The 27908-nt window shown below is 45.7% G+C and overlaps 1 protein-coding gene across 2 annotated transcripts in view; it reads right to left on the reverse strand.

Annotated features, from left to right (window-relative positions):
- The window catches only part of TBC1D30 (TBC1 domain family member 30), a 71222-nt gene that overhangs the window by 35324 nt on the left and 7990 nt on the right, over nucleotides 1-27908 (reverse strand). For both annotated transcript variants that reach the window (XM_040409306.1, XM_040409297.1), the window contains exon 3: nucleotides 2494-2658. In XM_040409306.1, the coding sequence (XP_040265240.1) occupies nucleotides 2494-2658 (165 nt within the window). The remainder of the gene's footprint in view (nucleotides 1-2493; nucleotides 2659-27908) is intronic.

Here is a 27908-nt window from a genome sequence, read left to right on the forward strand (position 1 = left end):
ACACAAGTGGCTCAGGTAGTGCAGCTTATCCAGGATGGCACATCAATGCAAGCTGTGGCAAGAAGGTTTGCTGTGTCTGTCAGCGTAGTGTCCAGAGCATGGAGGCGCTACCCGGAGACAGGCCAGTACATCAGGAGACGTGGAGGAAGCCGTAGGAGGGCAACAACCCAGCAGCAGGACCGCTACCTCCGCCTTTGTGCAAGGAGGAACAGCAGAAGCACTGCCAGAGTCCTGCAAAATGATCTCCAGCAGGCCACAAATGTGCATGTGTCTGCTCAAACGGTCAGAAACAGACTCCATGAGGGTGATATGAGGACCCGACGTCCACAGGTGGGGGTTGTGCTTACAGCCCAACACCGTGCAGGACGTTTGGCATTTGCCAGAGAACACCAAGATTGGCAAATTCGCCACTGCCGCCCTGTGCTCTTCACAGATGAAAGCAGGTTCACACTGAGCACATGTGACAGACGTGACAGAGTCTGGAGACGCCGTGGAGAACGTTCTGCTGCCTGCAACATCCTCCAGCATGACCGGTTTGGCATTGGGTCAGTAATGGTGTGGGGTGGCATTTCTTTGGAGGGCCGCACAGCCCTCCATGTGCTCGCCAGAGGTAGCCTGACTGCCATTAGGTACAGAGATGAGATCCTCAGACCCCTTGTGAGACCATATGCTGGTGCGGTTGGCTCTGGGTTCCTCCTAATGCAAGACAATGCTAGACCTCATGTGGCTGGAGTATGACAGCAGTTCCTGCAAGACGAAGGCATTGATGCTATGGACTGGCCCGTCCGTTCCCCAGACCTGAATCCAATTGAGCACATCTGGGACATCATGTCTCGCTCTATCCACCAACGTCACGTTGCACCACAGACTGTCCAGGAGTTGGCAGATGCTTTAGTCCAGGTCTGGGAGGAGATCCTCAGGAGACCGTCCGCCACCTCATCAGGAGCATGCATAGGCGTTGTAGGGAGGTCATACAGGCACGTGGAGGCCACACACACTACTGAGCCTCATTTTGACTTGTTTTAAGGACATTACATCAAAGTTGGATCAGCCTGTAGAGTGTTTTTCCACTTTAATTTTGAGTGTGACTCCAAATCCAGACCTCCATGGGTTGAAAAATTTGATTTCCATTTTTTAATTTTTGTGTGATTTTGTTGTCAGCACATTCAAATATGTAAAGAACAAAGTATTTCAGAAGAATATTTAATGAACTCAGATCTAGGATGTGTTATTTTTGTGTTCCCTTTATTTTTTTGAGCAGTGTATTATGGTGCATATATAGTTGTATAAAATTGTACTATTTAGGTTTTCTCATCTTGGACAATGGGGGCATATCTCCTAAACGGAGCCCCGAAAGTGGTGGTGGGTGCACTGCGCATGCACAGCTACCCTTCATTCATTTCCATGGGGCCACCAAAAATAGCTGAGTGCTGGCTCAGCTATTTACGTCGGCCTATAGAAGTGAAGGGCAGCGGTGGCTGGGCATGCACTCCCATTCACTTCTATGAGGAGCACGCTTGGTAGTGGCCAGACCAGAGTCCTCCAGTCACCACTTTGCCCGCTCCGCTCTCGATATAGGTGCAGGTCCCAGCAGTGGGACCCGCACCTATCAGACAATGGGAGTATATCCTAGGGATATGCCCCCCTTGTCTCAGATAGGAATACCCCTTTAAACCACACCTCTGACAACGACTTACAAACCTTAGTGGATTGAAAAGTTGCCTCCACCACATTTTTATCTTCCACTGCTAATGTGTTAATTAGTATATTGGGGACTATGGTGTAATATGTTGACCTTACAAATAGTTTATTACAGTTTTATATATAAGCATTATATCGGGGTGAATGGACACATGTACGGCACTTTATAGTTTTCTCACTGACCACAGAACAGTTTCATTTATGTTAGCATCTTTTAACACAACACAACTGAAATTCAGTTAGACTCAAAGAATTGGAAATAATTACTAATTTGTAAGAGAGAGCACAGAATCAAATAAAAGAAACAGCGATGCACACATCATGCATTCTGTGCTGAGGTACTGTACCTTAAACCAATACAATGCCATGCTGCATGTCAATGAAACAAAGAGAGGACGTTAATAAAAATAAAATAAAAAATAAAACTTTTCAGGTAGGGCATTAAAACAACTTTTGTTTTTAATTCAAAAAGCCAACATATTTTAAAAGAAAGAGTTAAATAATAAAATATTTAGCTGTTTAGCGTTGAAACCCCCTTTAAAGGGAATGTGTCAGCAGAAAATTCACTGTTAAAACAGGCACCATGCCTTGTAGGGCTATTGCTTTATCCTACAGTGAAAGTACTTTTAATCCGTATGCAAATGAGCAGCTAAGTGCATCGAGGGTGCACCTTGCCCCCTCCCCTGCCAGAAGCACCATATGGAGCAGCATACAGCGGCACATGGAGTCACTGGGACTCCAGCGCAAGGATTTACAGACACGTTCTAAACCTCATTCCCAGTAAATACTCACGACGTTTCTGGGAGACTGCCTGCAGGCATGCCGTGACAATGTCGCAGTTCTTCTGTACTTTGTGCTGAAGTCTATCCTTCTGCTTCAGCTGGCGGAGCAGCTTGGCAGACTGAACTCTAATGCGATGCTTAAGTTCTTCTCTTACGGCTTTCAATTCATTGCAATCTGTAGATAACAAATGCAGTAAGTTAAAACAAATTCCACACAAACGACATGCACACACGTACACAGCAACATTAAAAACTGCATGGAAATTCACCACAAGGGGAATTTATTAAATAAAATGGTATTTAATCAAGATGGTCACATTGCCATGTATTACATGGTGCAAATCAGCTGAAAAAAAGTTAAAAATGGCATGTAAAAATATACATTTAGAAAGAGCAGCATACAAACATTACAGCGGTCAGTGATAATGCCAGTAAGTGCAACACTTGACTTATGAGACCACTCATTGGCTGTACCCGTCAGGTTTTGGGATATTGGCACGTCATCACAGTCTGTAAAACAAAGGCTGGCAGGCGGCTCCCAGAGCACCCAAGCTGCATGCAGAAGGGATTGAGTAGGTGACTAAATAAAGAATGTCATAGAATAATAAACTACCATATACTCACGTCTTTCTCCAGCACCGTTTTCGGCAGCCCTGGTCTAGCACTCCCACTGCTATTTCTTTTCATATGACCGCTGCAGCCAATCACTATCCTTAGCTGTGTACAGCTGAAGACAGTAAAGTGCTGAATACAGGCACGTCACTGTACACATCATGACTACTGTGACGTGCCTTGATTCAGCACCTCACCGCTGCAGCCAATCACGTGCTGTATCCTGAAGCGTTGCCACTGCTGTTTGAAAACAAGTACTGGGAGTACTGGACTGGTAACAGAGAACGGCGCTAGTAAAACGGGTGACTATATGTTAAAATATTGTAGGTGTTGTCCAAAATTTTTTATTATCCTGGACAAACATTAAACAATCCATTTAATGTAACTTTTTTCACAAATTGAAATGGCATATGAACTTGTATCACTTTTACATGTCATTTGAATGAAAATCAAAATACTGGTACAGTATTGTCCACATAAGTTAAAATCCAAGTTTTTGGAAGAGAGGTTTCTCCAGATGTTCTTCAAAGCTCTGATTCGGCTAACTTTTGGAAATGCTATTGAAATGAATGGAGAGAGCCGCACATGCGCAGCCACCTCTCAATTTCCAGCTGGTTGTGAAGGGGACATGGGAGTACTCCTTTTAGTTGGCCACACACATTGAGCCTCTTGCACACAAACGTTTTTTTTTTCCGTTTACGTTCTGTTTTTTGCGTTCCGTATATGGAGTGTATACGGAACCATTAATTTCAATGGATCCGCAAAAAAAACAGAAGGTACTCTGTATGCCTTTCATTTCCATATTTCCGTTCCAGTCAAAGATATAACATGTCCTATTATTGTCCACATAACGGACAAGGATAGTACTGTTCTATTAGGGGCCAGCTGTTCCGTTCCGCAAAATACTGAAAAAGCCATACGGTTGTGTGCAAGAGGCCTTAAACTGACTTCTCCCAACAACAAATGTTGGGGGGAAGAAAAGTCAGGCATGTTGCCTTTCAACATGTCTGATCCTTTTTTTTCTTGGATAGAGATAAGCTGTCTGCCATTCACAAAACATGCGTGTTTGGCCAAACATGAATTTGTACAGTGGGGGGTCAGGATAGACAGCTGTGGGCTGAACAAGAGATCGAACAACAGTAATCTCATTTTTAAGGGAACTTTTAGTTCAGAGCCTCCAAATAAGTATTGCCATAAACGGAGTATAAAAACTAGGCCCGACTTATAAATTGTGGCAGTGTTCATGCCTTGTGTAACGAGTTTTAAACATCATTTTTCCCTTACTAGATACTTTTAAAAATCTACAATGAGGGCATTGCTAAGTGGAGTCCTAAATTATAACAAATTTATTAGTGATGTACGCCATAATGTGTGCACCAGGTACTGTTCTAAAGTAAGCGAGCTAAGGCCCCTTTCACACGAGCGAGTTTTCTGCGCGGGTGCAATGCGTGACGTGAATGCATAGCACCCGCACTGACCTATTCATTTCAATGGGTCTGTGTACATGAGCGTTTTTTTACACGCATCAGTTCTGCGTTGCGTGAAAATCGCAGCATGTTCTATATTCTGTGTTTTTCACGCAGCCCTGGCCCCATAGAAGTGAATGGGGCTTCAGTGAAAAACGCATTGCTTCCGCAAGCAAGTGCGGGTGCGATGCGTTTTTTTACTGATGGTTGCTAGGAGATGTTGTTTGTAAACCTTCAGTTTTTTATCACGTGCGTGAAAAACGCATCAAAATGCATTGCACCCGAGCGGAAAAAACTGAACAACTGAACGCAATCGCAGACAAAACTGACTGAACTTACTTGCAAAATGGTGCGAGTTTCACTGAACGCGTCTGGAGCCAATCCGTCACGCTCGTGTGAAAGAAGCCTAAGAGGTGGCATAAGGCTGAGTTCACACGGGCGAGTATTCCGCGCGGGTGCAATGCGGGAGGTGAACGCATTGCACCCGCACTGAATCTGGACCCATTCAATTCTATGGAGCTGTTCACATGAGCGGTGATTTTCACGCATCACTTGTGCGTTGCGTGAAAAACGCAGAATATAGAGCATGCTGCAATTTTCACGCAACGCAGGCCCCATAGAAGTGAATGGGGTTGCGTGAAAATCGCAAGCATCCGCAAGCAAGTGCGGATGCGGTGCGATTTTCACACACGGTTGCTAGGAGACTATCGGGATGGAGACCCGATCATTATTATTTTCCATTATAACATGGTTATAAGGGAAAATAATAGCATTCTGAATACAGAATGCATACTAAAATAGCACTGGAGGGGTTAAAAAAAAAAATATATAATTTAACTCACCTTAATCCACTTGATCGCGGAGCCGGCATCTCCTTCTGTCTTCATCTTAGCTGTGTGGAGCAACAGGACCTGTGGTGACGTCACTCCGGTCATCACATGATCCGTCACCATGGTAAAAGATCATGTGATGGATCATGTGATGACCGGAGTGACGTCACCACAGGTCCTGTTGCTCCACACAGCTAAGATGAAGACAGAAGGAGATGCCGGCTCCGCGATCAAGTGGATTAAGGAGAGTTAAATTATTTTTAATTATTTTTTAACCCCTCCAGCGCTATTTTAGTATGCATTCTGTATTCAGAATGCTATTATTTTCCCTTATAACCATGTTATAAGGGAAAATAATACAACCTACAGAACACCGATTCCAAGCCCGAACTTCTGTGAAGAAGTTCGGGTTTGGGTACCAAACATGCGCGATTTTTCTCACGCGAGTGCAAAACACATTACAATGTTTTGCACTCGCGCGGAAAAATCGCGCGCGTGTTCCCGCAACGACCGTGTGAACTCAACCTAAGTTAAAGAAAAGCGTCTAACATGTCTCTCATGATGTGTGTGGTGATAGAGGGATTCAGATATTAAAATTATTGTTAGGAGTAGGCAACCCCTCCCTTTACATTCCTGTAGGGGGTCATCACCTCTTCCATGTCCTGTCCAGAGACAGGTCAGGAAATTGTAGCAATAAAAACCAGTAAGATGGAACTTCACAGAAACCAGAGACCCCTATCATAAAATGTGAAGATGTCAGATACCAGCGTTATACAGACAAGAACTGTTAGAGGGGTCAGGAAAAGGCTAGTGTCTGTTCCACCGAGGTCACACATGAAACCCCTATCTTGCAATATACATGGAAGTAGGGTTGTTTCGGGTATCGAACTTTCGATACCCAATCGATACTTTTAGCCCGCAATCGATTTGCCTTTTATCGATACTAGGCTGTGCTACTGCACAGGCCAGTATCAGGGAACATGCCGCGATGCTCTCAGCGCGGCCATGTTCCCTTAGCAGCACGGGGAGAAGGAAGCAGTCTCTCCCTCCCCCTGTACTGCTGCTGCCACTGCCACCAATGGGAGCGAAGAGGAGGGGAGGGGCTGTGGCCACTGCGGCACCTGAGGGGTTAACTGCCACGGATCGCAGCGTCCTGTCAGAGGCAGGGTGCCGGCAATGTGTTTCTGCTGCCGGCTGTAGTTGTATATTAAACGTTAATTATCGTTGGTGGCGCAGTGGCCACAGCCCCTCCCCTCCTCTTCGCTCCCATTGGTGGCAGTGGCAGCAGCAGTACAGGGGGAGGGAGAGACTGCTTCCTTCTCCCCGTGCTGCTGAGGGAACTCCCTCCCCAGTATTAAAATCATTGGTGGCAGTGGCCACAGAGTCCTCTTATTGGTGGTGCAGTGGCAGCTTCTGATCGGAGCCCCAGGGCTCTGATCGGTTACCATGGCAACCTCCCTGCTGCTGTGTGTACTATGCACAAGGCAGCAGGTAGAGTGTGAAGTCCTATTCACCCTAATAGAGCTCTATCAGGGTGAATAGGACAAGGGATTAAAAGATCCCAGGTTCTAGCCCCTAAGGGGGAAATAGTTATTAAAAAAAAAAAAAACACACACTAATTATAAATCACCCCCTTTCCCAATTTTACATATAAAATATATAAACAATAAATAAATAAAATATTACATATCGCCACGTCCGAAAAGTCCAAACTTTTAAAATATAAAAAAATATCTCCTATGCGGTGAACGCTGTAAAAGAAAAGTCACCTTGTCCCCCCAAAAAATAGGATAGGACTGTTCGATTATGGGCCGGACGTTTCATAAATATATATTTTTCGCGTGGTATCGAGTATCGCAATACTTTTTTATGGTATCGAAATCGAATCAAAATTTTGGTATGGAAACAACCCTACAAGGAAGAAATAAGTGGACAAATCTATATTTGCGCCCTGTGCTTCCGCCTGAGAACTCAGGCCATGTATATGCTTCCATGGTATTAAAACCAAATAGATCCCAGCTTAGTAACAGGGAGCAATTAGATAACTCCAGCTATCCTGCCATTACCTCCGCCATGTTCGGTACACACGTGTGCGGGACATTTGGACAGAGTGGATGGAGGTAATATGAAATTGCGAGGGTCCATACCCGAAAAGATATTTCAATACAAAGAGTTTGAGGCAGACTTGGTTACCAGGAAGTGGTCATAAAAAATATCATGAAAGGTCATTACCATACTCCCTGGCCTCCTTTCACATCACAGTTTGGGAGGGGGGGGGGGGGGGGGGGTGATGGTGCTATGGATTATTGAGACAAAATGTATACTTGCTTGTTGAGAACTATACTTTAGCTAAAATGGCGGCCAGGCACCCAGCCAACGCCTAGAACAAGAAGTTTCTGTTCATCTCAAGCAAGCAGCTTCCCCCATCTGGAAGAGTTTATAGCCAATAGAAAAGATATACGCCACCTTACACCCCCCACTCCTTCCTGTTCTATATTTGCTGTCCTATATACTGTCTGCTGTTCCGCAATAAACCAGAGATCTTGCTTTGACTCCCAGCTGTGTGTGTCTCAGTTTGACCTTTCCGTGCACGTATTCATTTAACATTGATTTGGAGCAGTACATCAACTGAACTGGCAGTTTGACCAGATCCAAAACAGTTGGCAGCCCAACGTGGGGCTCGAGGATAGGATCCCCTGTTCCGGCACCCCTGATGACCAGACGAGGAGGACCTCACTAATGGACACCGGGACTGCAGGCCCGTGATAAGAGGTAAGAAAACTGTCTTATCTTACCTCCATGTGTCCTTTGGTGTAGTCCATCCGTGCCTGTCCGAAGGAGGGATGCCGTGTCAGCTTGGGGCGTCCTCGAGGGCATGAAAGTAAGAACCCCATGTGTTTTAAAGTCTTGATGTACTGTGTTTAAAAACTGTAAAAGACTGTGCTGACAAGTATCACTGACTGAGAGTTCTCCTATTTGCCTGTATTGGAGTGCAGGCCGGTTGTCTGACTCAATCACAGAAGGGGGAAGAGCGGTCCACAGCAGCCCAGAGGTGTGCTTGTCTGGGACTCAAAGCTTCATCAGGTCCAGTGATTACTCTATACAGAGGTCTCTAGACGACTCCAGTAGGTGCGAGAGATGATGGGACATTACGCAAGGGTTCTTTCTTGATGTATTGTGGTTTATTTTTTTTAATGTGCAACCCTTTGTAACGGAAACACAGACTGATAGAAATCCAAAGGTCTTCTAAAGGGCCTGTGTCAATCGGTCACCCCGATGTTGTGACCGAGAGACGACAGAAGGGAGGAGACCGGCCAGTGTCTACCCAGAGTGTGTGGGACATTAGGCTTAACGTGTTGTCCAGAACAAAGTGAAGGATCCAGAAGATGGGAAATGAGGAAAGTGTCCCGATGGGCTACTGTTCACCCGGACAGTACGTGGCGGACCGGAAAGGCAAACGCCATGTTAAATGTTTAAGCAAGTTAGAAAAAATGTATAACATACCAAAAGGTGGCACAGTGTGCCCTGCTACGTGGCAGACGTTGTTGAATGAGAAAAGAGGTAATCTGGAGGACGAAAAGTTAATAGATACCATCCGTGTGTGGTTGGACTGTAGTAAGGAATTTGAAAAGATTGGGGAAGAACTAAATTATGATGAAAGCAGCCGGACTTTTACTACTGTAAACCCGGTATACTAACTGGGCGAGAGCAGCCGCCACCCTATAATGGCGCTGTCAGACAGGAAAAAGGCTGGACTTGTAAAGTGTGCGGTCAACAGAATTCCACCTCCGGTAATACGTGCCTAGCCTGTGGTGCTCCACGCCCACATAACCACACCTCCGTAGTTCCCCAGCACGTCTCATCAGTCCCCGCTACGGCACCATCTTTTCCACAGCCAACGCCCATGGCTGGACCTTTAATCTCCTTTGGCCCGGATCTCCCCCGTCACCCCTAGAGTCCCATTGGTCTCTACGCTGTACCCGGTGATAAACTCGGATGGCACTTTCATGACTCCCCGTTAGATCACGACCCCCACACCCATAATGGTGGGAGGTCAGACAGAAGAGCCCGATCAAACGCAGTCTGACGAGGCAGTAGAATCTATGTCGGGCACAAGGAACGAGGGTAGCCCTGCTGCACAGAACCCAAACACCTCCCTCCAGTCTCAGATTACTGCATTGCAAAGAAACATACAAAATCTAGAGAGGGGCAATTACAAAACCCTTAGGGAAGCCCTGTCACTAACACGTCCCCAGGGCCTGCCCAAATATGTGTCCTTCACCCCACAGCAGTTGTTCACCATAGTGAATCTCTTGCCAGATCCCGATACTCATCCAATGCCATTTTACAGGAAATTGTCTCAAGTGCACCAAACATATGGATGTACGTGGTCTGATTTGCAAAGTATAGTGGAGAATAAGACCGGTGAATACTCGCCACTGATATTGGATCTAATCCATACACCCGTTTGGATGGGTGCAAATTTTGATCCTAGAGACCCAGACTCTGGGTTACCTTTCATAGAACATTTGCAGAAGAGGGCAAAGGACAGAATGGCTAACCAATCCTCCACTCTGCAAGACATGACAAAGGAGAAAATAGAGACCGTTGAAAAATTTGTACAAAGAATAAAAACAAAAACTATAAAGACATGGGATTCAGCCCAAATGAACCCGTGAATCTAAGAATCACATTCGTACTGTCTGGCTCTGTCAAAGTGCAGAGGGCGAGGCAGTTGCAGAGAGAGCAGAGCCTCTAGGTGTAATGGTAACACCCCCGTTGCCCCTAAACGTTCATTTGCATATATTAAAACTTCATTTTTCTCAGCAACGCTGGCACATATGAACATGGGGCCAACACAGATGCCTTCAGCTGTGAACCTCACATGTAACAGGTCAGCCAGTTTAATAGGTACAAATCTGCTGACAGATGTCCTTTAAGTGGGGAGTTTTATAAAAAGCAGTGTGATGGTCTTTTTACATTTACCAAAAATCCGGGCAATTATCGGAGATGAGCTTTTGTAGAACCAAACAATTGGCCTGTTTAAAGGGTGCCAGCAATGACCCAATGAATGAGCAAACACTTAATTGGGTGATCGTGTCTTTCATTTGGCATCTAAAATGATTGTTTCTGTGCAGCAGATCTTGCTGTATAAACATAGATCTGCTGACCAGGAACAACGATTTTCAATGGGGACAATCCATCGCATTCCCTATAAAGTGGAGGCGATTCCTCCATGTAAGCGCAGCTCTTATCTCCGCTGACAAGCAGACAATTATTGGGAACGTTTGGTTCCTTCATGCCTGAAGCACTGGTGTCGCCGGTCTCTAACGTGACTGGCTGCACGTGATGTGATCTGACAGCCTCTTTGGTTTTACTGGTTTGTGTGTGGTTTCTGGTAATGACCACCCCTCTTGTCTCAGGTGTAGCTTAGTGGTCATTCCAATTCCTCTATTTAGTCTGGCTTCACCCATCATGCTATGTGGTTGATAGCTTCAGTTTGGTATTGGAAGTGCTGGTGTGTGGTCCTCTAATGAGTTCCTGCTCGTCCATTTACTTCAGAAGTTAAGTGTTACTTCCCTTTTATATTTTGTTGTTTCCCCTCTGTCTTTTGTTACTAGGCCCCAGGGAGACGCTGGTTCCTTAATATTGGAAGGAACAGGTTGTCTTAAGCCCTGATACTATTCCAGGGCAATTCAGGGTTTCCAGGGTCATACTGTAGGTTCCAGTGTATGAACATTCCTACCCTCAAGGTCTGTTCATATGGATAGGAGTCAGGGCTAGGATTAGGCTTTCCATAGGTAGTGTCCGTTTCCCTTTCCTTAGCTTTGGGGCCTAGTTCCTTTTCCCTTCCCTCCTGTTGTCGGTGTGGTGTTCCCTCCCACATCACTAACGTGACAACTGGTCCATGTAAAAGCAAATCACACACAGCAAAACTTGCATTAACACAAAAATTACATTAATTACAAAATTGAGTTACATAATTAAATTTAAAGAGCATCTGTCAACATGATCAACCCTATTAAACCAGGCATACTGCCTGGTAGAGTTGATCATACTGATGCGCTGGAGCTGGAGCATATGACGGCGCTCCTTCCCTGTCTCTGAATCCAGGGTGGCATTAGGGTGGAATGATGTAGTTGGCAGCAGCACTTCTAGAGCGCAGGTGTCGGAAGACAAGGCAAGATGTCTTGCCCTGTCAATCAAATGGGAGTGGGGAAAGTACGGACTCCCGGAAAGTAGCTGTAGCAGTGTTCCTAGTGCTACAGCCAGCCCCTTGATGCTCCAACTAGCTCATTTGCATAACTATAAGTTATAATATATCTGCAGCAGAAATTGACCTGCCATGCAGATTTCCAAATCTGCAGCATGTCAGTTATGCTTGCGGTTTTAGCAGCAGATTTCACTCTTTTCAATGAAAGGTTTAAATCCGCAGCAAAACCGCATCTAATCCGCAACTAGAAATTGCGGATTTTGGTGCACATATGCTGCAGAAACACACATAAATCCTTGCAGATCTTAAGTGGCACCCGTGTTTCAGGTGGCCTAAGGGGTAACTTAACCCCTTAAGGACACGCCCATTTTTCACCTTAAGGACCAGGCCATTTTTTGCAAATCTGACCAGTGTCACTTTATGTGGTGATAACTTTAAAACGCTTTTACTTATCCAGGCCATTCTGAGATTGTTTTCTCGTCACGTATTGTACTTCATGACAGTGGTACATTTTTCATTTTTATTTATAAAAAAAAATAAAATACCAAATTTACCAAATGTCTACTTCATGTTTGGATCATTTTGTAAATGATATTTTCTTTTTTTGGGACGTTAGAAGGCTTAGAAGTTTAGAAGCAAGTCTTGAAATTTTTCAGAAAATTTCCAAAACCCACTTTTTAAGGACCAGTTCAGGACTGAAGTCACTTTGTGAGGCTTACATAATAGAAAGTTCACGGACAAAGAGTATTGGATCGATAGAACGTCTCAATTATGAGAAGCAATCACGGACTGAAATAGAGACACTAAAACTACAACTTTATTGGATATACACTAAAATAAGGGGGAGGGAGGGTCAAGCCAGCAGTGTGGAAGATCACAAACCTGTGGCTAGACTAGCGCGGTGAACATAAGAAGCAATAGTAGACGTCCACCAGGATCCCCACCATAATTTTAAACCGGGGGATATGAAATTTTTTATCCTGTACGTTGATCAGAGGAAGAGTGTCTGAGGCATCTGTATAATGTTTGGTTTGTGAACAGAAGACCAACACTACTCCTCTCTACTAATGGCATTCAAGAGCTATGTCCGATAGCTCAGCTTCATAAGCAACAGGCAGAAAGTATAGGCTCAATGCGTTTCTTCTGATATGAGTCATCAGGAGCGAGTAAAACTGCCTATAGATACGTAATTATGCTGAGCTGCAGCTGTCCCACCGGCATGGCGGCCGAACATGCTACTTTATAAAGGGGGGATTCTGGAGCAGACCATTTGCTGACCTTGAGCAGCTCCTTAATTGCGATCGTGAGCGCTGAATAAGGATTCCCAATGTAGGAATTCAATGCTTGGCATAACGAAAGGCAGGGTGAAGGAATAAATCGGCGGGGGAAAACAGACGGGGACAATGCTGTGGCACTGAAAGTAGTGCGCTGAGAGGCCAGTCACATAGAACACACAGAGATAAAAAAACAAGTGTAGGTAAGTATGCCATATGAGCAAAGATACAAGGGGGAGGTAGCAAAGGGGGGTGGGGGGGGGTACGCATAAATTGGCAAAAAGCAGTCGGAAGATGTATCCCTGTGTCATAAAGTATAGCATATACCTAAGCCATGCCTCCTCTCCTCCTTGCATAAGATGGAACTAGGAGATGACAGACCGCAAAGAATATACTCCCTAAACAGACCTGCATCTACTGTATTCAGTCAATAAAGCTGACATACGAAATATGGTCATTGAGTCCATATTGTATACCGCAAGTACATGTAATCAGGTATACCAGCCCGGAGGATCTACAATTAAAGTACGGATGGTATATGACTTGGTGGTAACTGTACTACAGAATGTGGACCCGGGCTTGATGGAGTCACATGCAATGCAACTGCCACAGCGAAACGTCCCTTTAAGGGGCTAATCCACCCAGGTATATGTTGGTGTCTGAAAGAAGCTGTGGCAGAGGCTATCCTTGAGTTTGAGACCCCTCCGGTACGTAGTCGCAGGAGTAGAACAGACACAGTTACCAACGTCGCAGGCGCATGATAGCGAATGTTGGTAGGCTGAAGAGACTACCCTACGGGGGTAACCTCTATTCACGAATCTGTTGGTCAGATCATAAGCTTTAACCTGGAATATTGTAACAGTCCCTGTTATTAAGAATGTCCATGCACATCCCAACATATTGTTCCCGATCTAATAACACAATATTCCTCCCCTTATCAACAGGCTTTATAACGATGGTATCGTCACGCTCAAGAGATAGAAGGCCCTCAATTTCCTCCTTAGAGAGATTATTGATGCCCCACCTTTGTCCCTCCAGTTGTACTAGTTCATCAGTGACAACCCTCAGGAACATATTTAAGGGGGTGTTGTCATTTATAGGGGGATTTAGGTGGGAGCATTTCCTCATCAAGGTGAAAGGGCCTTAACCCGGGATCCCTTCTCCCTCAATGAGGAGATCAGCAAGGTTGCGCACATCCTCCAGATCTGCCAGATCAACACCTAATGCTTCACATTGACTTCTATCGTGGTGAGTAAAGAATTTTTTCCATTTCAGGTTCCTGATAAATAAATTCAAATCCTTGATCCATGTGAACAGATCAAAGGAATGAGTAAGAACAAAGGAAAGGCCTTTCTTGAGAAGGCTAGTCTCACCATCAGATGATGTCCTATGCGACTGATTAATTACTTGTAACCTCATCTCCTGCGGTGGCACCGGAGGGGGGCTTAAACAGACACATATTCACTGATCCCTCCACTCTCTCAGATACGTAGTTAGAGGGGGACCCTGGCCTATAAAATTACTAGTGGCCCTAGACCGAGTACCTCTACGTGGCCCACCCCTATTCTGTCCCCTGGAGGGTCTAGGAGGCTGCAATTGTGTTCTGCCACTGCGCGAGGATTTTGTGTCAGTATCCCCTTCTGATGAAGAGGGCTCAGTTTCGGCTTCAAGGCCCCTAAAAGGTCTGTCCCTATAGTCAAATAGCCGCCCTTCCCTGAAGTCAGTAATATCTCGTAAATATTGTAAGCGTTTTATTTCCTTCAGCTGGGCAGTATATTTTTGAACGGCCTGTTCCAATCGCTGTTCCTTGCGTTGAAACTCAGCATGAGTTGAAAACTTCTTGGCTGACTCAATCAACTCTTGCAGGACAGCAGTACTTTTTTCAAAGAGAGATTTCTCTTCCTCAATCAATAAACCCATAAAGCGAAGGGAAGACTCAATGGATGTTGTTTCCCATTTTTTTTTATAAATTCAGGGGACCTCAGGTGTGTATTCGGGAATAGTGGGATACTGAGACACCTCGACACAATCTTATTTTTCAAATACGTGTCGAGGGTCTGGAACTCCCACCATCCCCTAATATTGTCTTTATAGGCCCTGGTCAGGTTTAAAAAAAAAATATTTATCGTCACTGTGTGTTCTGTGACAGGAAGGTTGCCTTTAGAGAACACCAGGGCCTATAAAGAAAAGTGGCAGAACACAATTGCAGCCTCCTAGACCCTCCAGGGGACAGAATAGGGGTAGGCCACGTAGAGGTACTCAGTCTAGGGCCACTAGTAATTTTTTAAGCCAGGGCCCCCTCTAACTACGTATCTACTGAGAGAGTGGAGGGATCAGTGAATGTGTCTGTCTAAGCCCCCGTCCGGTGCACCCGCAGGAGATGAGTTACAAGTAATTAATCAGTCGCATGGGACATTATCTGATGGTGAGACTAGCCTTCTCAAGAAAGGCCTTTCCTTTGTTCTTACTCATTCCTTTGATCTGTTCACATGGATCAAGGATTTGAATTTATTTATCAGGAACCTGAAATGGAAAAAATTCTTTTCTCACCACGATAGACGTCAATGTGAAGCATTAGGTGTTGATCTGGCAGATCTGGAGGATGTGCGCAACCTTGCTGATCTCCTCATTGAGGGAGAAGGGATCCCGGGTTAAGGCCCTTTCACCTCGATGAGGAAACGCTCCCACCTAAATCCCCCTATAAATGACAACACCCCCATAGATGTGTTCCTGAGGGTTGTCAATGATAAACTAGTACAACTGGGGGGACAAAGGTGGGGCATCAATAATCTCTCTAAGGAGGAAACTGAGGGCTTTCTATCTCTTGAGCGTGTCGATACCATTGTTATAAAGCCTGCTGATAAGGCAGGGAATATATAATTATATATATATATATATATATATATATATATATATATAGATAGATAGAGAGAGAGAGAGAGAGATCGGGAACAATATGTTGGGATGTGCATGGACATTCTTAATAACAGGGATTGTTACAATATTCTCCCATCCAATCCAACTCAGCAGTACTCAAGTATATCCTGAACTCAGCTCTTGAAGCACGCATCATCAGTAGAGTTGAGTTTGACACGCTCTTACCCGCACATCCCCAGATGGCATGTTTCTATAGTCTGCCGAAGGTGCACAAGAGTCGACATCCCCTCAAAGGTAGACCTATAGTGTCAGGCACCAACAGCCTTACCCAACAGATAAGCACCTATGTCGACATCAACCTGCGTCCTTTTGTGTTGGCATTGCCCTCCTACGTGAGGGACACTATGGATATTGCAAACAAAATGGATGGCCTCCACGTCGATGACTGCACATTTCTTGCCAGTCTCGACGTGGAGGCCCTCTATTGTTCCATTCCTCACATGGAGGGGTGTAGGTTTATACAGCATTTTTTCCAAGAACGAGGTATGGAATATACTCTGCATAATGATTTTGTTGCCAGACTGCTTGACTTTATCCTACATCATAACGTCTTTATGTTTAACCGGCGTGTCTACCACCAGCTCAGGGGCGTGGCCATGGGTAGCCCATGCGCGCCGTCTTATGCCAACCTGTACCTGGGCTGGTGGGAGAGGGAGACAGTATTTGGAGAGGAGATGAACACCTGGTCAGGTCACATCACGATGTGGGCTAGATACATCGATGATGTGCTGATATTCTGGAATGGGACTGTACAGGAGTTCAATGAATTTGTGCAGGCCCTTAATGTTAATAACTATGGCCCGTTTATCACCTTGGAAATTAACCCTACTAAGATCACGTTTCTCGACGTGACCATCATGAAGGCAGAAGACGGTAGGATACATACGAGTCACAATTATAATAGCACGGCAACAAATACTCTACTACATTGGGAGAGTTGCCATCCCTATCTGCTGAAAAAGGGTATACCGAAGGGGCAATTTCTTCGAGTGCGTCACAACTGTTCATCCCTTTCAGATTTCCAGGTTAAAGCTTATGATCTGAACAACAGATTCATGAATATAGGTTACCCCCGTAGGGTAGTCTCTTCAGCCTACCAACATTCGCTACCATGCGCCCGCAACGTTGTTAACTGTGTCTGTTCTACTCCTGCGATTACGTACCGGAGGGGTCTCAAACTCAAGGATAGTCTCTGCCACAGCTTCTTTCAGACACCAACATCTTCTACCTGGGTGGATAAGCTCCTTAAAGGGACGTTTCGCTGTGGCAGTTGCATTGCATGTGACTCCATCAAGCCCGGGTCCACATTCTGTAGTACAGTTACCACCAAGTCATATACCATCCGTACTTTAATTGTAGATCCTCCGGGCTGGTATACCTGATTACATGTACTTGCGGTATACAATACGTGGGGAAGGCAATCCGCAAATTCCGACACCGCATAGGAGAACATCCTAATGACATCCGCAAAAACAATGACACCCCTGTGGCCCGTCATGTCAATACTCGACATTCAGGCAACATACAGGCCATACGGTTTCAGGGGATTGAAGTGGTGCGTCCCTCTCCCTGTGGGGGCTATTTGGATCAATGAGTCCTACAGGAGGCGGCCCAATGGACCTTTAAATTGGGGATACTGCGGCCTCATGGACTCAATGACCATATTTCGTATGTCAGCTTTATTGACTGAATACAGTAGATGCAGGTCTGTTTAGGGAGTATATTCTTTGCGGTCTGTCATCTCCTAGTTCCATCTTATGCAAGGAGGAGAGGAGGCATGGCTTAGGTATATGCTATACTTTATGACACAAGGATACATCTTCCGACTGCTTTTTGCCAATTTATGCGTACCCCCCCCCCCCCTTTGCTACCTCCTATCTTTGCTCATATGGCATACTTACCTACACTTGGTTTTTTATCTCTGTGTGTTTTATGTTACTGGCCTCTCAGCGCACTACTTTGAGTGCCACAGCATTGTCCCCGTCTGTTTTTCCCCGCCAATTTAATCCTTCACCCTGCCTTTCGTTATGCCAAGCATTTAATTCCTACGTTGGGAATCCTTATTCAGCGCTCACGATCGCAATGAAGGAGCTGACAGGCGAATGGTCTGCTCCAGAATCCCAGCGTCATGAAGGGGGAGGGATCTCCCCTTTATAAAGTAGCATGTTCAGCCGCCATGCCGGTGGGACAGCTGCAGCTCAGCATAATTACGTATCTATAGGCAGTTTTACTCGCTCCTGATGACTCATATCAGGAGAAACGCATTGAGCCTATACTTTCTGCCTGTTGCTTATGGAGCTGAGCTATCGGACATAGCTCTTGAATGCCATTAGTAGAGAGGAGTAGTGTTGGTCATCTGTTCACAAACCAAACATTATACAGATACCTCAGACACTCTTCCTCTGCTATTGCTTCTTATGTTCACCGCACTAGTCCAGCCACAGGTGTTTGTGATCTTCCACACACCTGTGTTTTCCCCTGTCACATTGGGGATGGCGTCTGGCTTAGCTGTGAGTGAAGTTATTTTTATTCACCTGGCTGCTGTCTTTCCCTCTTTCACTGGGACCCCATATGGGGTGGAGGGCTCAGTGTAATGGACTAATAGCCAGTTGGTATGCACATATACAAATAATCCCCCCCCAGTGGCAGTAACTGCTGGGTAGTGACTTACAAGCATCACATTCGTCTACCCCCTGTGCTTTAAAAAGTCCTCTGAACATTGCATACGTTATTTTCTCCTCTGACAGGGGGCTTTTTCTTTTTACAGAGTTTGACCCTCCCTCCCCCTTATTTTTGTGTATATCCAATAAAAGTTGCAGTTACATAATAGAAACCACCCATAAATGGCCCCATTTTAGAAGCTACACCCCTCAAGGTATTCAAAACTGATTTTACAAACTTTGTTAACCCTTTAGGGTTAACAGCCAAACACAACTCAATATTTATTGCCCTGATTCTTTAGTTTACAGAAACACCCCATATGTGGTCGTAAACTGCTGTGCGGGCACATGGCAGGGAGCAGAAGGAAAGGAACGCCATATGGTTTTTGGAGGGCAGATTTCACTGGTATAATTTTAAGCTGCCATGTCACATTTGAAGACATTTTAAGCTGCCATGTCACAAGATGCACCCCTAAAGTAGAAACTCCCAAAACAATGACCCAATTTTGGAAACTACGGGATAAGGTGGCAGTTTTGTTGGTACTATTTTAGGGTACATATGATTTTTGGTTGCTCTATATTACACTTTTTGTGAGGCAAGGTAACAAAAAATAGCTGTTTTGGCACAGTTTTAATTTTTTGTTATTTACAGTGTTCATCTGATATTCATCTGTTATTTACAGGTTAGATCATGTGGTATTTTTATAGAGCAGGTTGTTACAGACGCGACAATACCAAATATGACAACTTTTTTGGTTGTTTCAGTTATACATAAAGCATTTTTTTTTAAAAAATCTCCATATTCTAATAGCCAAAGTTTTTTGTTATTTTTTGGGCGATTGTCTTAGGCAGGGTCTCCTTTTTTGCAGGATGAGATGACTGTTGGATTGGTACGATTTTGGGGTGTGTCTGACTTTTTGATCACTTATTACACTTTTTGTGATGTAAGGTGAAAAAAAAATGGCTTTTTTTTTTTTTTACACCGTTTTAATTTTTTTTTCGGTGTTCACCTGAGGGGTTAGTTAATGTGATATTTTTATACAGCAGGATGTTACGGATGCGGTGATACCCAATGTCTACTTTTTTTATTTTTTGACATTTAACACAATAGAAGCATTTTTGAAAAAAAAAAAAAAAACATGTTTTACGCTGGGTTCACACCTGAGCATACGCTGTTGCGCTCTGTATGCGCGATTTCATCGGGCATTTCCATACGCGGCTCCAGAAACAAGCAAACGCTCATTGTCGCGCGTTCCCGGAAGTCTATGTACGGGAACGCGCGACCATACGCCCCAAAGAAGCTCCTGTACTTCTTGGGGCGTAGGGCATTGTACAGCGCGTTCGTACGCGCTGTAAAACGCTCAGGTAAGAACCATGCCCATAGGGGATCATTGGTTCTTGCCTGTTGAAGGTTTTACAGCGCGTAGGAACGCGCTGTAAAACGCTCAGGTGTGAACCCAGCATTAGTGTTTCCATAGTCTGAGAGCCATAGTTTGTTTTTTTGGGCGATTGTCTTAGGAAGTACATACTATTTTTTGATCACTTGGCATTGCACTTTTTGTGATGAAAGGTGACAAAAACTAGCTTTTTTTAGCACAGTTTTCATAAAACTTGTGAATGCTTGCTATTTTCATGCAACCCCATTCATTTCTATGGGGCCTGCGTTACGTGAGAAACGCACAAAGAGGAGCATGCTGCGATTTTCACGCAACTCGGATTCAATGCGGGTGAAATGCGTTCACCTCACGCATTGCACTCGCGTGGAAATCTGGCCCGTGTGAAAGGGACCTATGAGATTCAGCGTGGGGGCTGGGACTCATAGGCCTCCGTACATGCCAGACCTCAAGGCCTTGGAATGGCTTGGGGCTGCCACGGCAACTATCAGCGCTGACCACGGCATATGAGGGGTTAATCCACTGGCATCAGCGTGATCACCGATGCTGGTGGATGCAGCAGGGATCCGACTGTCAGTATCAGTGCTGGATCCGTGCTGCTGGTTGCTGAACCACTCAAGGGGGGGGGGGACGAAGGACCACAAGAGGAGAGTGCTCTTCCTGGGGCGCAAAGTATTGGCCATTTAGGACGAGCATTCTCATCCTGGGTCCTTAAGGTGTTAAATTAGCAGTAAGATTAGTATCTGTGGACAACTACACTGCTCAAAAAAATAAAGGGAACACTTAAACAACACAATGTAACTCCAAGTCAATCACACTTCTGTGAAATCAAACTGTCCACTTAGGAAGCAACACTGAGTGACAATCAATTTCACATGCTGTTGTGCAAATGGGATAGACAACAGGTGGAAATTATAGGCAATTAGCAAGATACCCCCAATAAAGGAGTGGTTCTGCAGGTGGTGAACACAGACCACTTCTCAGTTCCTATGCTTCCTGGCTGATGTTTTGGTCACTATTGCATGCTGGCGGTGCTTTCACTCTAGTGGAAGCATGAGACGGAGTCTACAACCCACACAAGTGGCTCAGGTAGTGCAGCTTATCCAGGATGGCACATCAATGCGAGCTGTGGCAAGAAGGTTTGCTGTGTCTGTCAGCGTAGTGTCCAGAGCATGGAGGCGCTACCAGGAGACAGGCCAGTACATCAGGAGACGTGGAGGAGGCCGTAGGAGGGCAACAACCCAGCAGCAGGACCGCTACCTCCGCCTTTGTGCAAGGAGGAACAGGAGGAGCACTGCCAGAGCCCTGCAAAATGACCTCCAGCAGGCCACAAATGTGCATGTGTCTACTCAAACGGTCAGAAACAGACTCCATAAGGGTGATATGAGGGCTCGACGTCCACAGGTGGGGGTTGTGCTTACAGCCCAACACCGTGCAGGACGTTTGGCATTTGCCAGAGAACACCAAGATTGGCAAATTCGCCACTGCCGCCCTGTGCTCTTCACAGATGAAAGCAGGTTCACACTGAGCACATGTGACAGACGTGACAGAGTCTGGAGACGCCGTGGAGAACGTTCTGCTGCCTGCAACATCCTCCAGCATGACCGGTTTGGCATGGGGTCAGTAATGGTGTGGGGTGGCATTTCTTTGAAGGGCCGCACAGCCCTCCATGTGCTCGCCAGAGGTAGCCTGACTGCCATTAGGTACAGAGATGAGATCCTCAGATCCCTTGTGAGACCATATGCTGGTGCGGTTGGCCCTGGGTTCCTCCTAATGCAAGACAATGCTAGACCTCATGTGGCTGGAGTGTGTCAGCAGTTCCTGCAAGACGAAGGCATTGATGCTATGGACTGGCCCGCCCGTTCCCCAGACCTGAATCCAATTGAGCACATCTGGGACATCATGTCTCGCTCTATCCACCAACGTCACGTTGCACCACAGACTGTCCAGGAGTTGGCAGATGCTTTAGTCCAGGTCTGGGAGGAGATCCCTCAGGAGACCGTCCGCCACCTCATCAGGAGCATGCACAGGCGTAGTAGGGAGGTCATACAGGCACGTGGAGGCCACACACACTACTGAGCCTCATTTTGACTTGTTTTAAGGACATTACATCAAAGTTGGATCAGCCTGTAGTGTGCTTTTCCACTTTAATTTTGAGTGTGACTTCAAATCCAGACCTCCATGGGTTGAAAAATTTGATTTCCATTTTTTAATTTTTGTGTGATTTTGTTGTCAGCACATTCAACTATGTAAAGAACAAAGTATTTCAGAAGAATATTTAATTAACTCAGATCTAGGATGTGTTATTTTTGTGTTCCCTTAATTTTTTTGAGCAGTGTATATCCATGTGACATTTTCCACTGTGTTGGTTTCCTGTGACATCATTACTGGATACCAAATACTGTTTTGTGATATTTAATAAAATAAAAAAAAAAGCAGTAAAATTATAAGGCCTCTTGCACACAGCCGTTGTATGCATTGGGGACCGCAATTTGCGGTCCCCAATGCACGGACACCATCCATGCGGCTACCGCGACAGATTCAGATCCATTCAACAAGTTGAATGGGCTGTTTGCGGGCCGCAATACGAACCACGGCTGGCAACAGCCGTGTGCATAAGGCCTCATGCACACGACCGTTGTGTGCATCCGAGGCCGTTGTTCCGTTTTTTTTCGCGGACCCATTGACTTTTTTAATGGGTCCGTGGAAAAATCGGAAAATGCACCGTTTTGCAGCCACATCCGTGATTAGTGTTTCCTGTCCGTCAAAAAAATATGACCTGTCCTATTTTTTTGACGGACAACGGTTCACGGACCCATTCAAGTCAATGGGTCCGTGAAAAAACACGGATGCACACAAGATTGCCATCCGCGTCCGTCATCCTTGTCCGTAGGCTACTTTCACACAGACGGATCCGCTAATCCGTCTGCATAAAAGCTTTTTAGATCTGATTTTTCACTTCGTCCGCACTGGCAACCAATGTGTTAAATACATGGGAGGGAGGGAGGGGGGCCGGCCGCACTGGCCACCAATGTGTTAAATACAAGGGAGGGAGGGGGGGCCGGCCACACTGGCCACCAATGAGTTAAATACAGGGGGGGGAGGGGGGGGGGGGGTCTGCTGCCTGGCAGCACCTGCCAGGCAGCAGAGGGCAGTCATGTACACAGTTCTTTTAGTATATTCTAACCTGAAGTGTCCCCATCACCATGGGAACGCCTCTGTGTTAGAATATACTGTCGGATCTGAGTTTCACGATCTAACTCAAATCCGATGGTATATTCTAACATAGAGGCGTTCCCATGGTGATGGGGGTACTTCAAGTTAAAATATAACATCGGACTGGAGAAAACTCCGATCTGATGGTATATTAATAGGGACTCCTGACTTTACATTGAAAGTCAATGGGGGACGGATCCGTTTGCAATTGCACCATATTGTGTCAACGTCAAACGGATCCGTCCCCATTGACTTGCATTGTAAGTCAGGACGGATTCGTTTGGCTCCGCACAGCCAGACGGACACCAAAACGACTTTTTTTTCATGTCCGTGGATCCTCCAAAAATCAAGGAAGACCCACGGAAGAAAAAACGGTCATGGATCACGGAACAAGGGAAATCCGTTTTGCGGACCGCAAAAAAAAAACGGTCGTGTGCATGAGGCCTAAGGCTTAACAAATCCCAACTTCACAGCAGAGCTTTTCTATAGAGGAGTGGGTAAGGCTAGTTTCACATCTGCAGCAGAGCTCTTTGGCAGGCTGTGCCAGCATTGCCAGATACTGCCACATGACCCCATTGACTTATAATGGGGTATGACAGGGATCTTGCTGCAAACAGAAGGTTCAAAACTCACTAAGACCTGCAAAATAATCTTTATAGTACAAGTTATGGCAGAAAAACAGAATTTTTTTTTGGTAAAAGTTACAATTTTCTGCAAAGTTATTGTTAAGAATAGAGATGAGCAAATTTCCGCTTATCAAATTCGTTCACACTTCGTTTTGTGGTAAAAGGTGAATTGCGTTATGGATTCCATTACCACGAACCATATTGCAATTCTAGGACGGAATGCCTTTAGAGGCATTCCGTTATTCATTCCGTCATAATAGAAGTTTATGGGCTGCAAAACGGAACCGTCCTGTTTCCGTTATGCAGGGGAGTCCTCTCCTGCCTCTAAAGGCATTCCGTTAGGCGTTCCGTCCTAGAATTGCCTTTTACCAACAAACGAAGTGTGAACGAATTTCATAAGCGGAAATTCGCTTATCTCTAGTTAAGAACATAACAAAGCAAAGTTTTTTTTAACATCCTAAGGGTCCATTCACACGTTCGTATGTGTTTTGCAGATCCGCAAATTGCGGAACTGCAAAACACGGACACCGGCAATGTGCGTTCCGCATTTTGCGGACCGCACATCGCCGGCACTCTCATAGAAAATGCCTTTTCTTGTCCGCAATTGCGGACAAGAATATGACATGTTCTATTTTTTTGATCCGGAAGTGCGGATCCGGACAGCACATTCCAGCCCCATTGAAAATGAAAGGGTCCGCACCTGTTCCGCAAAATTGCGTAACGCATGCGGACCCATTTTGTGGACGTGTGAATGGACCCCTATTATGAAATATCACAAAATAATATTTAGTATGCCTGTAATAATAATAATAATAAGCTGCACAATATAGTGAACACATTGAGGGACATTTATTAAAAATGGGTTTTCCGAGATTTTTTTTTACTTTGGATAGGTCATCAGTATCTGATCGGTGGTGGTCTAACACCTAGGACCCCCGCCGATCAGCTGTTTAAGAAGGCAGCAGTGCTCCTGTGAGTGCCTCTTCCTACTCTGTTTTTCCTAGGCCAGTGATGACCTAGGAGCAGCTCAACCCCATTCAAGTGAATGGGGCTAACCTGCAATACCAAGCACAGCCACTATACAATGTACGGCACTGTGCCTGGTAAGCTGCTAGATGGCAGCAGCGCTCACAGGTGTGTGTATGCCTTTTCAAAGAAGCTGATCGGTGGGGGGGTTCAGGGTGTCGGACTCCCACAATCAGATACTGACCTATCCTGTTAAATAAGTCTACTTTCACACTGGCGTTTTGGCTTTCCGTTTATGAGATCCGTTCAGGGCTCTCACAAGTGGTCCGAAACGGATCAGTTTTGCCCTTAATGCATTCTGAATGGAAAAGGATCCTCTCAGAATGCATCAGTTTGCCTCTGATCAGTCACCATTCCGCTTTGGACACCAAAACGCTGCTTGCAGTGTTTTGGTGTCCATCTGACGAAACTAAGCCAAACGGATCCGTCCTGGCACACAGTGTAAGTCAATGGGGACGGATCAGTTTTCACTGACACAATCTGGCACAATAGAAAACGGATCCGTCTTGGCTATGTTACAGATAATACAAACGGATCCGTTCTGAACGGACGCAGACGGTTGTATTATCTGAACGGATGCGTTTGTGCAGATCCATGACGGCTCCACACCAAACGCGAGTGTGAAAGTAGCCTGATTTCTTTAGTAAACGTCTATGTGCTAGAAAAAGGGCCCCTCCCCCAAGCCATATCCAACACAGCTTCGTTAGCATCCACTGCATTGAAGCGAATACTAATGGACTGCCAGACCCTGCTTGGTTCTGTGATATTCCAGCTGGTAGGGGTAGGAGAGGCAGAGACTTGATGCTACAGACATTTCCCGTCAGTCTTGCACCGGGATGTAAACACAGGGTGCGTGTCGCAGATCACAATTAGGGTCCATTTACACGTTCGTAGTGTATTGCGGATTCGCAATACACCCGCCCGGCACCCCCATAGAAATACCTATTCTTGTCCGCAATTGCGGACAAGAATAGGACATGTTCTATTTTTTTCCAGAGCTGCGGACCAGAAGATCGGAGATGCGCTCTGGAAATGCAGATGCGGAGAGCACTCCGCATCCATTCCGTCCCCATAAAGAATGAATGGGTCGTCACCTGTTGCGCAAAATTGTGGAACGGATGCGGACCCATTTGCGGACGTGTGAATGGACCCTTATGCTGGAGGAGTCAAAATGCACTCAGAAAGTCATCATCTGACATATAATGCAGTAAGGTTGACTGCTAGTGTTTTTTTTTGTGCAACTGGAATACTCCTTTAACCTCTTAGTGACCAGCCTGTTTTGGGCCTTACTGACCAAGTGTTTTTCTTCCCTTTTTCATCGTCGCGTTCCAAGAGCTATAACTTTTTTATTTTTCAGTCTATGTAGCTTTATGAGAGCTTGTTTTTTGCCGGACAAGTTATAGTTTTTAATGGCGCCATTTTGAGGTACATATAACTTTCTGATTAACTTTTATTAACTCTTTCTGATGGGAAAAACAGCAATTCTGCCACTGCGTTTTTACAGCGTTTATTTTTCGGTATAAATAACATAATATCTTTATTCTCTGGGTCACTACTAGGGATGTCCCGATACCGATACCAGTATCGGTATCGGACATTTGCACGAGTACTTGTACTTGTGCAATTGTCGCCGATACCACTGCCGATACCTGATGGCCGTGCAGCAGCGTGTCCTGTGTCCAAGATGATAAGCGGTGGGGATGGCGGCTGCGGCGCCGGGTCCCGTGTCGTCTTCTGTGTGGCGGCGGAGCTCACAGCCAATCAGCGTGGGGACGGGACTTCTGTGCGGTGGTGTTTCAAGTCCCATGCGGTTGCCTAGCACTGGGAGGAAGTTAAAGCCACTTCCTCCAAGTACTCTGGTGCATCCGCATGGGAAGTTTTACAGCAGGCCAGGTGGGTATGGTGCATGAAATGGAGGAGAAATTCAGTTAATTTCTCTCCATTTCATTTTCAAACAGTGAATATAAAATAAGGTGGGGGGGGGGGAATGGGCATATAATAATGATTCCCAACCAGTGTGCCTCCAGCTGTTGCAAAACTACACCTCTCAGCATGCCCGGACAGCCAAAGGCTGTCCGGGCTTGCTGGGAGTTGTAGTTTTGCAACAGCTGGAGGCACACTGGTTGGGAAACACTGTATATGCCCATTTATTAATTTATTAACCCTTGTACAAAGGAAAAGTAAAGCAGTTGTCCATAGCAACCAAATTCCAGCTTTTAATTTTTTCATTGCTATCAGCAACTGCGCCGCTGTTTCTTTATACAAGGTTTGATAAATCTCCCCTATGACTAAATTAAATAGAAATTTGCTGTAAAAACATTACCACACCATAATTGGTATCGGCAATTGGTATCGGTGAGTACTGCCTACTGGAAATTACTCAAGGCTGCTCTGGGGCCTACATCAGACCCCAGGCAGCCTTCACACGCATCGGCACCCCGCAATCGCATTTGCGGAATGCCAATGGGAGACAGAGGGAGTCTGCTCCCTCTGTCAGCAATTTACATGCAGCAGGCGCCATTGCCCTCTGCATGTAAAGTGTTAAATAGCCCGGATTGGCACTCCTGCCGGTCCGGGCTGTTCGAGCAGGACCGCGGCTCTCATGCGAGAGTCGGGTCCCCACTCTCCGCTGCACGGGAGACCCGTAAAAAAGGCAGCCCAGCCTAAGGCCCCTTAGTGACCGCTGTAAAAAGGCGTATGGGTGGTCACTAAGGGGTTGAAGGGGTATTCCAGTAGGGGTGTTCCGTTCTCTTTTTTGCAGGACTGCCGAACGGACATACGGTGTGTCCTGTCTGCATCTTTGGCGGCCCCATTGAAATGAATGGGTCTGCATCCAATCCACAAAAAATGCAGACTGGATGCATACAAAAAATAAAAAAAAGTTGTCTAAATTAGGCCTTAAATGCACAGGTCTGCAGGAAAATCAAACCATTATCTACAAGCAGTCCCCTGTGTTTCCGGCTGGAACATGGACGGAGTTTCCCCATCACTCATCTGATGTTTCCAAATGTAGCAAAATACATTCTCCTGAATAATGCCTCTTGCAAAAGTGATTCTGTATACAGAATGTGGATCCCTGCAAGAAGGCTTTCCGGTACATTGTGGGTTGTAGCCAGGCCTAGATCATGTGCACAATGTACAGCTTGTGATCCAATAAGTGTCAGGAGCCC

Source organism: Bufo bufo, chromosome 1, assembly GCF_905171765.1.
Source record: "Bufo bufo chromosome 1, aBufBuf1.1, whole genome shotgun sequence".
Classification (NCBI taxonomy): domain Eukaryota; kingdom Metazoa; phylum Chordata; class Amphibia; order Anura; family Bufonidae; genus Bufo; species Bufo bufo.